This window comes from Rhinoraja longicauda, chromosome 31 (genome assembly GCF_053455715.1).
Source record: "Rhinoraja longicauda isolate Sanriku21f chromosome 31, sRhiLon1.1, whole genome shotgun sequence".
Classification (NCBI taxonomy): Eukaryota; Metazoa; Chordata; class Chondrichthyes; order Rajiformes; family Arhynchobatidae; genus Rhinoraja; species Rhinoraja longicauda.
This window is the reverse complement of record NC_135983.1, coordinates 3,784,682-3,797,764: the sequence shown is the minus strand read 5'-3', so window position 1 is coordinate 3,797,764 and position 13,083 is coordinate 3,784,682. Positions and strand designations below refer to the sequence as shown.

The window sequence follows — 13,083 nt, the reverse complement described above, 5'->3', positions numbered from 1 at the left end:
TAAAGGGCTCTTACAACTTTAAAATTTCCCCTCCCCCTTTGTTCCCCTTTGTTCTTCTCCCCTCCCCCCCTCACAACAGTCCCCCCACATTGGGTTCCCCTTTATTCTTCCCCCCCCTCCCCCCCTCACAGGGTCCCCCCACTTTGGGTTCCCCTTTACTCTTCCCCACCTCCCCCTCTCCCTCACACGGTCCCCCCATGTTGGGTTCCCCTTTATTCTTCCCCCCTCCCCCCCCTCACAACGGTCCCCCCACATTGGGTTCCCCTTTATTCTCCCCCCCCTCCCCCCCCCCTCACAGGGTCCCCCCACTTTGGGTTCCCCTTTGTTCTTCCCCACCTCCCTCCCTCACAGGGTCCCCCCATGTTGGGTTCCCCTTTATTCTTCCCCCCTCCCCCCCTCACAACGGTCCCCCCACTTTGGGTTCCCCTTTGTTCTTCCCCACCTCCCTCCCTCACAGGGTCCCCCCATGTTGGGTTCCCCTTTATTCTTCCCCCCTCCCCCCCTCACAACGGTCCCCCCACTTTGGGTTCCCCTTTGTTCTTCCCCACCTCCCTCCCTCACAGGGTCCCCCCATGTTGGGTTCCCCTTTATTCTTCCCCCCCTCCCCCCCTCACAACGATCCCCCTACATTGGGTTCCCCTTTATGCTTCCCCCCCCCCCCCTCCCTCACAGGGTCCCCCCACATTGGGTCCTCCTTTGTTCCTTCCCCCGGCAGCAGCGTCCTCACTTCCACGTGTCTGTCCTCGTCCGTCGGTCGGCGTCCATCATCGACCGCCGCACCGACCTCTCCACTATTGCTGCCGGGTCCTCTTCGGATGCATCCGTGGAGCCGGGCCAGGCCCCAGCCGCGGGCTCCGCACACCCAGGGGCCAATGGCCGCGGGCTTCGTCGACCCGTCAGGCTCCATCTCCGGCCTACCAGGCTCTGACCCGCGAGGCCCGGGCTCCTTCGGCGGCTCGTTCCATATACCCGTCACCCTCTGTGTGAGAATGTCGCCCCTCACGTACATGTTAACTGTTGCCCCTCTCATCCAAAACCTACGTCCTCTGGACCTTGATTCCCCTACCCTGAGTTTAAGACTGTGCATTCTGTGTTTCTGTAGTTGCTGTTAACATGGGTTTGAGATAGAGGCTGTCAGCAGCATCACCTGAAAGATGCTCTCAAACTCATGCTCCCATTCTAACAGCAGACTTTGTGTGCAGGAAGGATCTGCGGATGCCGGTTTTCACTGTAGATAGTCACACACTGCTGGAGTAACTCAACGGGTCAGGCATCATCATCTCTGGAGAAAACGGGTAGGTGATGTTTCGGGTCAGAACCCTTCAGACTGAAAAGTCGCCGGGTCGTTTTCTCTGAAGATGCTGCCTGACCCGCTGAGTTACTCCAGCATTTAGGGTCTACCTCACAGTAGACCTTTCTTCGTCTTGAGTTCTAACCTTGTAAATTCTCTTCAAATTGCAGGAATTTACTTGTTGAATTTGATCTACATCGACTCGGCCTATCCAGCGTCGGATAGCATCATGGAGAATGAGCAAAGGTCCAACCAGATGAACAACATTCTGAGGATCATTTCAGATTTACAAGTTTCATTCAATTGCGGTTAGTATTCAACGTTTATTATTAATTTTCCTGATGCCTGTTTTGATGATGTGAAAATGCTTTTAATAGTTTCAACAGTGAGGTCACGGTGGAGTTGCTGTCTCACGGCGCCAGAGACCTGGGTTCGACCCTGACGTTGGGTACCCACGGTACTGCGAACTTGGAGATTGAGTTGGATTAATATTTGGCTGCACAGTCATGAGTGTACAGGGAGTACAGTTGGGGGGGGGGGTGAGAATACATCCTTGTGCTTCACCGGTATTGAGGATTATTGTGGAGGGCAATTTGTCACCTGTCCTGTTGTAGGCGGGAACTGCAGGTGCTGGTTGAAACCGAAGATAGTCACAAAGTGCTGGAGTAACTCAGCGGGACAGGCAGCATCTCTGGAGAGAAGACTGGAGCGACTGGAGTTGTATACTCTGGAATTTAGGAAGATGAGAGGGGATCTTATTGAAACATATAAGATCATTAAGGGATTGGACACGATAGAGGCGGGAAACATGTTCCCAATGTTGGGGGAGTCCCGAACCAGGGGACACAGTTTAAGAATAAGGGGTAGGCCATTTAGAATGGAGATGAGGAAAAACTTTTTCACCCAGAGAGTTGTGAAGCTGTGGAATTCTCTGCCTCAGAAGGCAGTGGAAGCCAATTCTCTGGATGCTTTCAAGAGAGAGTTAGATAGAGCTCTTAAAGATAGCGGAATCAGGGGGTATGGGGAGAAGGTAGGAACGGGGTACTGATTGTGCATGATCAACCATGATCACGGTGAATGGTGGTGCTGGCTCGAAGGGCCGAGTGGCCTACTCCTGCACCTATTGTCTATTGTCTATTGAATGGGTGACATTTTGGGTCGAGACCCATCTTCAGACTGAGTCACAAAGTGTTGGAGGAAGGAACTGCAGATGCTGATTTAAACCGAAGATAGTCACAAAATGCTGGAGTAACTCAGTGGGGCAGGCAGCATCTCAGGAGAGAAGGAATGGGTGACGTTTCGGGTCGAGACCCTTCTTCAGGCTGATGTCAAGGGGGCGGGACAAAGGAAGGATAGAAGGAATGGGTGACATTTCGGGTGGAGACTCTCCTTCAGACTGAGTCTTACCACTGAGTTGCCCCAGCAGTTTGTGTTTGTTACCTCTCCTCACTGATTGTGGTCTGTTGATCAGGAAGTCAAGGAACCAATTGCAGAGATGAGCCCTGACTCCAGGTTCCACGAGTTTGGAGATACAGGAGGTTTGGTGAGGATAATGGTATTGAAAGCAGAGCCATAGTCGATGAAGGGGTCTGATGTAGGTGTGCTTCTTATCCAGGCGTTGTAGGGATGAGTGTAGGGCCAGGCCGATGGCATCATCCGTGGGCAAGTTGTGGCAGTAAGAAAACTGCAGTGCATGAAGGCTGCTTGATGGACTGGATGTAATGTGTTCCATAACCAGCCTCTCAAAGCTTCATCATGGTGCTTTCAAGGCCACTGGACGGTGGTCATTGAGGCATGAGATCTTGCTTTGCCTTGGCAGCGGGATGATAGTGGTCTTCTTGAGGCAGCTGTGTCTTTCATTGTAAACCAGCATCTGCAGTTCCTTGAGTGGACCAAACGAAAGCAAATGGGACTAGTCAACCTGGTTGGCAAGGACAGGATGGGCCAAAGGGCCTCTCTCCATGCTGTATAACTCCATGATTCTCACAATCTGGGGTTAGAAACCATAATCACAGAGTCACGTATCTATGCAGCAGCTAATGGTCACTTTTAGCTGCTCTGCCCTGTCCCTGTGACTAAAACACAATAAATCTGTCCTTTCCATTGCAATCTGTGGTGCAGCAGTAAAGTTGCTGCCCTACAGCTCCAGAGACCTGGGTTCGATCCTGACCTCGGGTGCTGTCCGTGTGGAGTTTGCACGTTCTCCCTGTGACCACATGGGTTTCCTCCGGGTGCTCCGGTTTCCTCCCACATCCCAAAGGCCGTACGGCTTTGTAGGTTAACTATCCCTAGTAAATTGTCCCGAGTGTGAACCGGTGATTGTTAGTCCGCATGGACTCGGTGGGCCGAAGGGCCTGCTTCCATGCGGTATCTCTAAACTAAACTAAACTAAACTAAATCTTGATAGACAGATGCAAGGTTGCAGTGAAGCATTTTTTGGGGATTAAAGAAGGGTTTTAACCGACCTCACTGATATGCTAAGGAACAGCTGAGGTTTGTCAAAGCTGTTATTTGAAGACTTGACATCATTAATTGCTCCAGGCAGCCATGTCAACCATTAGCATTGACCCTTGCAGTCACTGTTACAGCTGTGCGCAGCCACAAGTTGCCAATTCCAGCAAAAAGAGGGTCCAGAGGAGGTTTACAAGAATGATCCCTGGAATGAGTGGGTTAACATATGATGGGCTATCTCTCATCTGCCTGGGCCTGCACTCGCTGGAGTTTAGAAGGATGACCTCATTGAAACTTACCGAATAGTGGAAAGCCTGGATAGAGTGGATGTGGTGAGGATGTTTCCACTAGTGGGAGAGTCGAGGACAGGAGGCCACAGCCTCAGAATTAAAGGACGTACCTTTAGAAAGATGAGGAGGAATTTCTTTAGTCAGAGGGTGGTAAGACTGGGGAATTCATTGCCGGAGAAGACTGTGGAGGCCAAGTCAATGGATATTTTTAAGGCAGAGATAGGTAGATTCTTGATTAAAATGGGTGTCAGGGCTATCTTTATTTTAGTTTAGAGATACAGTGCGGAAACAGGCCCATTTTGCCCTCTGAGTCCACGCTGACCAGCGATCCCTGCACATTAACACTATCCTACACACACTTGGGACAATTTACCCTTTAACCCAGCTAATTAACCTACAAACCTGTGCATCTTTGGAGTGTGGGAGGAAACCAAAGATCTCGGAGAAAACCCACGTGGTCACTGGGAGAACGTACAAACTCCGTGCAGACAGCACCCGTAGTCAGGATCGAACCTAGGTCTCTGGCGCTGCATTCGCTGAAAGGCAACAACTCTACCGCCGCGCCACCGTGCAGCGGTTGCTGATCTTAGTCTGACATCTGTCCAGTTTGGTTTATAAATACAGTAAGGAAACAGGCCCTTCAGCTCACCAAGCCCACAGCGACCATCGATCACCCGTTCACATTAGTTCAACGTTAACCCACTTTCTCATCCACTCCCTACACTCTAGGAGCAAGTTACAGAGGGCCAATTAACCTACAAACCCGCACGTCCTTTGGATGTGGGCGGGACCTGAAGGAAACCTATTCGGGTCGCCGGGAGAAGGTGCAAACTCCACATAGAGAGAAGCCAAGGTCAGGATTGAATGTGGATCTCTGGCGTTATTAGGCAGTGTCTCTACCAACTGTACCACTGTGCCGCCCCGCGCCTGGCACCCATCACTCGGAAACGTTATAGAGTTCTCCCGCACAGGAAAGGGTCCTTCGACCCACCTTGTACATGCTGACTTTTCCTGTTCGTCTTCTATTTGTCCATATTTTTCAGTTTACTTTAGTTTACAGAAACAGGCCCTTCGGCCCACCAAGTCCGCGCCACCCAGCGATCCCTGCACATTAACACTATCCTACCCACACTAGGGACAACTTATACTTTAATCAAGCCAATTAACCTGCAAACCTGTACTTCTTTGGAGTGCAGGAGGAGACTGAAGATCTCGGAGAAAACCCACGGAGGTCACGGGGAGATGGTGCCAACTCCGTTCAGACAGCATCCGTAGTCAGGATCGTACCTGTGTCTCTGGTGCTGTGAAGCAGTAGCTCTACAGCTACAACACTGGACTGCCCACATTTTTAAGACCGTCTGAAGAAGGGTCTCGAAACGTATAAGATTATTAAGGGGTTGGACACGTTAGAGGCAGGAAACATATTCCCAATGTTGGGGGAGTCCAGAACAAGGGGCCACAGTTTAAGAATAAAGGGTAGGCCATTTAGAACGGAGATGAGGAAAAACTTTTTCAGTCAGAGAGTTGTGAATCTGTGGAATTCTCTGCCTCAGAAGGCAGTGGAGGCCAGTTATCTGAATGCATTCAAGAGAGAGCTGGATAGAGCTCTTAAGGATAGCGGAGTCAGAGGGTATGGGGAGAAGGCAGGAACGGGGTACTGATTGAGAATGATCAGCCATGATCACATTGAATGGCGGTGCTGGCTCGAAGGGCCGAATGGCCTCCTCCTGCACCTATTGTCTATTGTCTATTTTCTATTGACTATTGTCTATTGAAACGTCACCCATTCCTTCTCTCCAGAGATACTGCCTGACCCGCTGAGTTACTCCAGCATTTTGTGTCTATCTTCTGTGTAAACCAGCATCCGCAGTTCCTACCTACACATTTACTTAGTTCAGTTTAGTTTATTGTTACGTGTACAGTGAAAAGGTTTTTTAGTTTAGTTTACCCATCGAGTCCGCGCCGACCAGCAATCCCGTAACACTTACACTATCCTACGCACACTAGGGGCAATTTACAATTATACCAAAGCAAATGATCCTACAAATCCTACACCTTTGGCGTGTGGGAGGAAACCGGATATCCTGGAGAAAACCCACGCAGGTCGCAGGGAGAACGTACAAATTCCCTACGGACAAGCACCCATAGTCAGGATCGAACCCGGGTCTCTGGCGCTGCAAGGCAGCAACACTACTGCTGCACCATCATGCCTTGTTGTGCGATACCCAGTGGGTGAAAAGAGTGGCCATGATTATGATCAAGCCGTCCATCGTATGCAGATACGGGATGAAGGGAATAACGTTTAGTTCAAGATAAAGTTGAGCAAAGTACGGTTAAAGTACTATCAAATCGCTAGTGAAGCAGGCAAATGCAATGCTAGCATTTGTTTTGAGAGGACTAGAATATAAATACAGGGATGTAATGCTGAGGCTCTGTAAGGCGTTGGTCAGACCTTATTTGGAGAAATGTGAGCAATTTTGGGCGCCATATCTGAGGAAGGATGTGCAGTGGAGAGGGTCCAGAGGAGCTTTACAAGAATGATTCCAGGAATGACTGGGTTAACATATGATGAGCATTTGACGGCACTGGGCCTGGACTCGCTGGTGTTTAGAAAGTTGAGGTGGGACCTCATTGAAACTCACCGAATAGTGAGCGGCTTGGAGAGGATGTGGAGAGGATGTTTCCACTAGTGGGAGAGTCTCGGACCAGAGGGCACAGCCTCAGAGTAAAAGAACTTACTGTTAGAAAGGAGGTGAGGAGACATTTCTCTAGTCAGAGGGTGGTGAATCTGTGGACTTCATTGCTGCAGAAGGCTGTGGATTCCAAGTCAGCGGATATTTTTAAGGCAGAGATTGACAGATTCTTGATTAGCACGGGCGTCAGAGGTTATGGGGAGAAGGCAGGAGAAATGGGGTTGAGAGGGAGAGATCGATCAGCCATGATTGAATGGAGCAGACTTGATGGGCCGAATGGCCTAATTCTTCTCCTATAACTTATGAACACGAACTAAAGAAAGTCCAAGGATCTCCAATGAGGTAGATGGTAGCTCAAGCCTGCTCTCTAGTTGGCGCTAGGATGGTTCAGTTGCCTGATAACAGCTGGGAAGATGCTATCCCTGACTCTGGACTAATATAGACTTGGAAAGCAAACTGTCCATTTGGTTCTTTATATTCTTCCCTGTCGTACATAAGGCTTGTAATGTCTCCATACGTTTGCCTAGATTACACAGGCTAGAAGTCATCCAATTCTTAGTAATAACCCAGCAGCTCCAGGGACTCGGCATTCTCTGTGACCTCATCCAGTACTTATGTTTGTGCTTCCAACATCTGAAGTACAATTGAGGTTTAAATGTGGGTAATGGTGCTCCAGAGATGAGTTAGCCATGGGTGTTGAGATTTGTAAGAACATGGAACAGTACAGCACAGGAAATGGAGCATTCCTGCTCTCCAGAGATGTTGCCTGTTCCGTTGGGTTACTCCAGCATTTTGTGACTTTCTTCAGCACAGGTGGTGTTCCTTTGGCCCAGAGAGTTGGCCTGAGCTACTATCTAACTCACTGGAGACCCTCGGATTATCATTAATTGGTCTTTACTGGACTTTAGCCGGTGCTAAACATTATACCCTTTATCATGTATCTGTACAATGTAGATGGCTCGATTGTAATCATGTACAGTCTTTCCGCTGACTGGTTCGCATGCATTTCTGGAGAACACCCTATTTCGGGTCAAGACCCTTCTTCAGGCTGACCTGAAATTTCCCCTCTCCATGTCCTCCAGAGATGCTGCCTGACTTGTTGAGTTACTCCTGCATTTTGTTTTCTTCGCTGTAGTTCAGGTCAGTTCTAATACCTTCACTCCGCACCTGTGCATGCACACAGGCATAAAAGATCCCGCAAGAGCAGTTTCAAGGTATTATCGCTAATATCCTGAGACTAATAGTTATCCCCCAATACCTATCAGTGAAACCGATTGTCCAGGTCATTGTCACATGATGATGTTTGTGGGATCTTGCTTTGCACAGATCAGCCAGGGCTTTTCTCATTTCCCAACAGAGCTTGCATAACTGTGTACTTCCATAAGCTAGGCTACTGTCCGATTCACCTCAACCCAACTGCGGACATTGGACTTTGTCTATGGAACTAGTGTGCTACATTGCTGAGAATTATTCTGCTCTCCTTTGCTCGAGTCAAGAGCGTTATATTGTCCTATGTCCTAAACTGAACAATGAAATTCTTACTTGCAACAGCACAACAGAATATGCAAACATAGTACACTGTAAACAATATAAATAAACAAAATGAAGTTCAGTATATGTACACACACACATATGTACACACACAAAAATATATCTTAAAATATATATATGTATACACAAAATGCTGGAGTAACTCAGCAGGTCAGGCAGCATCTCAAGAGAGAAGGAATGGGTGACGTTTCAGGTCGAGACTGAAGAAGGGTCTCGACCCGAAACGTCACCCATTCCTTCTCTCCTGAGATGCTGCCTGACCTGCTGAGTTACTCCAGCATTTTGTGAATAAATACCTTCGATTTGTACCAGCATCTGCAGTTATTTTCTTACATTTACTATATCTATACACACATCAAACAAACAATAATCGTGCAGAAAGATAAAACCAAGGTCCCCAAGTCCATGTAGTTCAGAGCTGATTTGGAGGTTGTAGTGTTTAATCGCCCGATGGCTGAAGGGAAGAAGGTATTAGAACCTAGATGTATTTGTACCTACTGTACTTCAAGAGTGAAGAGAGTTTTATTGTCATAAGTCCCAGACAGAACAATGAAATTCTTACTTGCAGCCCTTTTGAGTTTGACGTGATTGTATTTATGTGTAGTATTATCCGATCGGTTTGGATTGCATTAGAAACAAAGCTTCTCACTGCACATCGGTACATGTGACAACAATAAACCGAGACCTGAAACTAAACACGAAACATCAGAAATATCTCACTGGTTGTAAAGCACTTTGTGACTTCCTAAAAGTAACGAGTAACAGTGCCTTATAAAAGCCCCCTGACATTCAGTTCCTTAGAACTGCGTAGGCTTGTCACCATGAACGTTATGTTGCATTGGCAACTGTATTACAAGGGAATAACCTTCCGAGTTGGATTGTACTTGGCCCGAGTTGGCTGTTGGGGATTTGACTCTCCAAATACGCAACAAAACTCAATTCGGCGAGAGTCATGTTGGCGAACTGACACTCTGTTTACGCAAGACCTGCCAATAATTGTCTACTTCTGAGGTGGTCCTCGGGGGGGGTCACGGTCGCCTTGCTGCCAATTGTAACAGTTAGCAGATGACTCGGGCTGAGCCCTGGAGTGCCTGTTTTATTGGATGGAGTTTGGGATGGGGGGGGGGGGGGGGGGGGTGAGGGCAGGCTTTGCAGGGAATTCAAGAGGATTTGCAGCTAAGTAGAAAAGCCCTTTGTGGGCCAATGCTTGTGAGACTGGTGAAGCTTGAAGAGTTCTCGTCCAACTAAGGCTGAGCATAAATGGAGGGAGTTTATCATATTACCCCCTGGAAAGATCTCACTACAGAGCTTATTAACAGAATTCCACTCGTCTAACGAATTAATTTGATCATCCTACTTTTGTTTTTCACAGCTATTTCCCATTTCTCCTAGGCAAAACGCAGTGTAGAGTTTATAGACCCAGTGTGGAACCAGGCCCTTCGGCCCACCGAGTCCATGCCGACCATCGATCGCCCGTTCGCACTAGTACGATGTTATCCTACTTTCCCATCCATTCCCTCATGTTACAGAGCCTATTAACCTCCAAACCCCACAGGTCTTTGGGATGTGGGAGGAAACCGGGGCACCTGGAGGAAGCATTATTCCCTTTATCCTGTATCTGTACACTGTGGATGGTTCAATTGTAATCATGTATTGTCTTTCCACTAACTGGTTAGCACGCGTCAAAATGCATTTCACTGTACCAATAAATGTGACAATAAACGCAACGAATCTCGACTAGAATCCCAGGGAGACGCGGTCCGAGGGAGAACGTGCAGACTCCACACAGACCGCGCCCGTTGTCAGGATCAAGTCTGGGTCTTTGGTGCTGTCTCGGTTCCACATACTGTGCTGCCCCACTGCAGTATGTTGTTGTTCACACATGTTGTTACGATGGATGTTTGCTGTGCGACTTCTTTCCAAGCTGAGGCATAAAGCCCACCCTCAAGGTTCTTAACTTGGAAGAGAGTAATGACCAAAGAGTACCGACACCAGAAACAATCCAATTCCTTTGTGGCGCAGCGGTAGAGTTGCTGCCTCACAGCGCTGGAGATCCGGGTTCCATCCTGACCTTGGGTGTTATTTGTGCGGAGTTTACACGTTCTCCCTGTGACCGCGAGGGTTTTTTCCGGGTGCTCCGGTTTCCTCCGACACCCCAAAGACGTGCGGGTTTGTAGGTTAATTGACTTCTGTAAATTGTAAGATATAAGCCGTGTGAGGGGCGGCACGGTGGCGCAGCGGTAGAGTTGCTGCCTTACAGCGAATGCAGCGCCGGAGACTCAGGTTCGATCCTGACTACGGGCGCCGTCTGTACGGAGTTTGTACGTTCTCCCCGTGACCTGCGTGGGTTTTCTCCGAGATCTTCGGTTTCCTCCCACACTCCAAAGACGTACAGGTATGTAGGTTAATTGGCTGGGCAAATGTAAAAAGGGCCTGTTTCCGCGCTGTATCTCTAAATCTAAATCTAAGGGCTGATCACTGGTCGGCATGAACCAGTGACTGAAGGACTTGGTTTCACACTGTGCCTTCAAACTAAACTAAAGGACAATTTGCTTTACAGCCAATGAAACACTTTATGCAGTTGCCGCTGTGAAGTAATAACCATGGCAGGCAAATTGCTTACAGGATGTTCCTACAAAGTGGTTTTATTAAGAGCAAGTGGGTTATTTTTAACCGATTGATGGTGATTTAAAAGGGCGGGATATTGGGGATAGTTCACTTGTTCCTCATCAGAACAGTGCCAAGGAGATCTCTTCCAATCTGCAAGTGAACAGACCCAGAGAGTTGTAAATCTGTGGAATTCTCTGCCTCAGAAGGCAGTGGAGGCCAAGTCTCTGAATGCATTCAAGAGAGAGCTAGATAGAGCTCGTAAGGATAGCGGAGTCAGGGGGTACGGGGAGAAGGCAGGAACGGGGTACTGATTGAGAATGATCAGCCATGATCACATTGAATGGTGGTGCTGGCTCGAAGGGCCGAATGGCCTACTACTGCACCTATTGTCTAAGCCCAGAGTATCTCGGGTGAGTGTGGCCCTCCTTCGGTACTGCGTTAGTGTGGTGAAGGTTTGTGCTCATGTCTCTGCAGTAGGAATCAAGCTGCAACCTACTGACTCGCAGCGTTATACAACAGGCCCTTCGGCCCAACTTGCCTATGCTGACCAAGGTGCCCCATCCACACAAATTCCACCTGCCTGCATTTTGCCCGTATCACTCTCAATCTTTCCTATCCTGTCCAAATGTCCTTTAAATGTTACTAGACAAAGTGGACCCGTTGGGCCCAAACCTCTCCTGCATTGGTGCAGCACCCTCTCCTCCCCTCCTCCACCTCCCCTCTCTTCCCCCCCCCTGTCTCCCCCCTCCCTCCTGTCCCCTGCCCTCCCCACTCTTCCTCCCCTCCCCCCCTCACTAAAACCCCTCCCCCTCCTCCTCCGCCCTCTTCTCCCCCGCTCCCCCACCCCATCCCCCTCAACCCCACTTATCCTCCTTCCTCCCCCTCCCTCCCTCTCCCCCTCCCTCCACCCCCCTCCATCCCACCCTCCCTCCCTCCCTAGGAGATAGATTTAAACTTTAGAATGTGAATAACTTATAACACCGATTTCAATGAAACTACTTGCATTACCATTAAAGTGACGTAGGTGAGTAAGGTGGGCCTAACATTGTTGCGCTATCGTGTACTGTTTTGGCTGTAGTTCAGTCACAAACAAACAAACAAACAAGAGTTTTAGTGTATAGATCACAGTACCTGTCGCAACTATGTCCTCTAGCAGCTTGTTCCATACACCCACCACCCACACAGTGGCACAGCGGTAGAGTTGCTGCCTCACGGCGCCAGAGATCCGGGTTCGATCCTGACCACGGGTGCCACAAAATGCTGGAGTTACTCAGCGGGACAGGCAGCATCTCAGGAGAGAAGGGATGGGTGACCCTTCTTCAGACCCGAAACGTCATCCGTTCCTTCTCTCCTGAGATGCTGCCTGACCTGCTGAATTACTCCAGCATTTTGTGATACCTTCGATTTGTTCCAGCATCTGCAGTTATTTCCCTACACTCCTGACTACGGGTGCTGTCTGTACGGATTTTATACGTTATCTTTGTGACTGCGTGGGTTTTCTCCGGGTGCTCTGGTTTCCTCCCATACTGCAAAGAGACACAGGTTTGTAGGTTAATTGGCTTTGGTAAATATTGTAAATTCTCCCTATTGTGTGGTGTGTGCTCGTGTAACGGGGATCGCTGGTTGGCGCGGACACGGTGGACCGAAGGGCCTGTTTCCACGCTGTATCTCCAAACTAAACTAAACTAAACTAAACACCACCCTCTGAGTGAAAAGGTTGCCCCTCAGGTCAGGGCCGTTTTTACAGCATTATGGGCCCCCGGGCAAAGCAGTGTACTGGGGCCCCTACCGTTACTCTCCCCCACCCCCCTATCCCTACCAGCCCCCCCCTGTCGTGCCGGCGAAAAGCACTTACCGAAAAGCACTTAGCGATGGACTTAGGGTGCTACATTGTTGCGAAAAGCACTTACAGATCGCTGTGATAAGCGCTTAGGGACCGAAAATGTTGCGAAAAAAGCACTTATTGAACCTACATTTTTAGTAGTATTTATTTATTGCAAGTCACTTAACATACACAGATCAGCATGGGGCCCCTATGCTCGTGGGCCCCCGGGCAAGTGCCCATCAGGCCCATGCGTTAAGACGGCCCTGCCTCAGGTTCCAATTAAATCTTTCCCCTCCCATCTAAAACCTCTGTCTCTTGGTTCTTGATTTCCCTACTCTAAAATACTATGTGGAATTACACTATCTATTCTCA

General features: G+C 49.0%; 1 protein-coding gene across 3 annotated transcripts in view; it reads left to right on the top strand.

The window, feature by feature from the left end:
* ralgps1 (Ral GEF with PH domain and SH3 binding motif 1) overlaps positions 1-13,083 on the top strand; it is a 714,125-nt gene that overhangs the window by 515,054 nt on the left and 185,988 nt on the right. For all 3 annotated transcript variants that reach the window (XM_078426449.1, XM_078426450.1, XM_078426448.1), the window contains one exon: positions 1,462-1,599. In XM_078426449.1, coding sequence (XP_078282575.1) covers positions 1,462-1,599 — 138 coding nt within the window. The remainder of the gene's footprint in view (positions 1-1,461; positions 1,600-13,083) is intronic.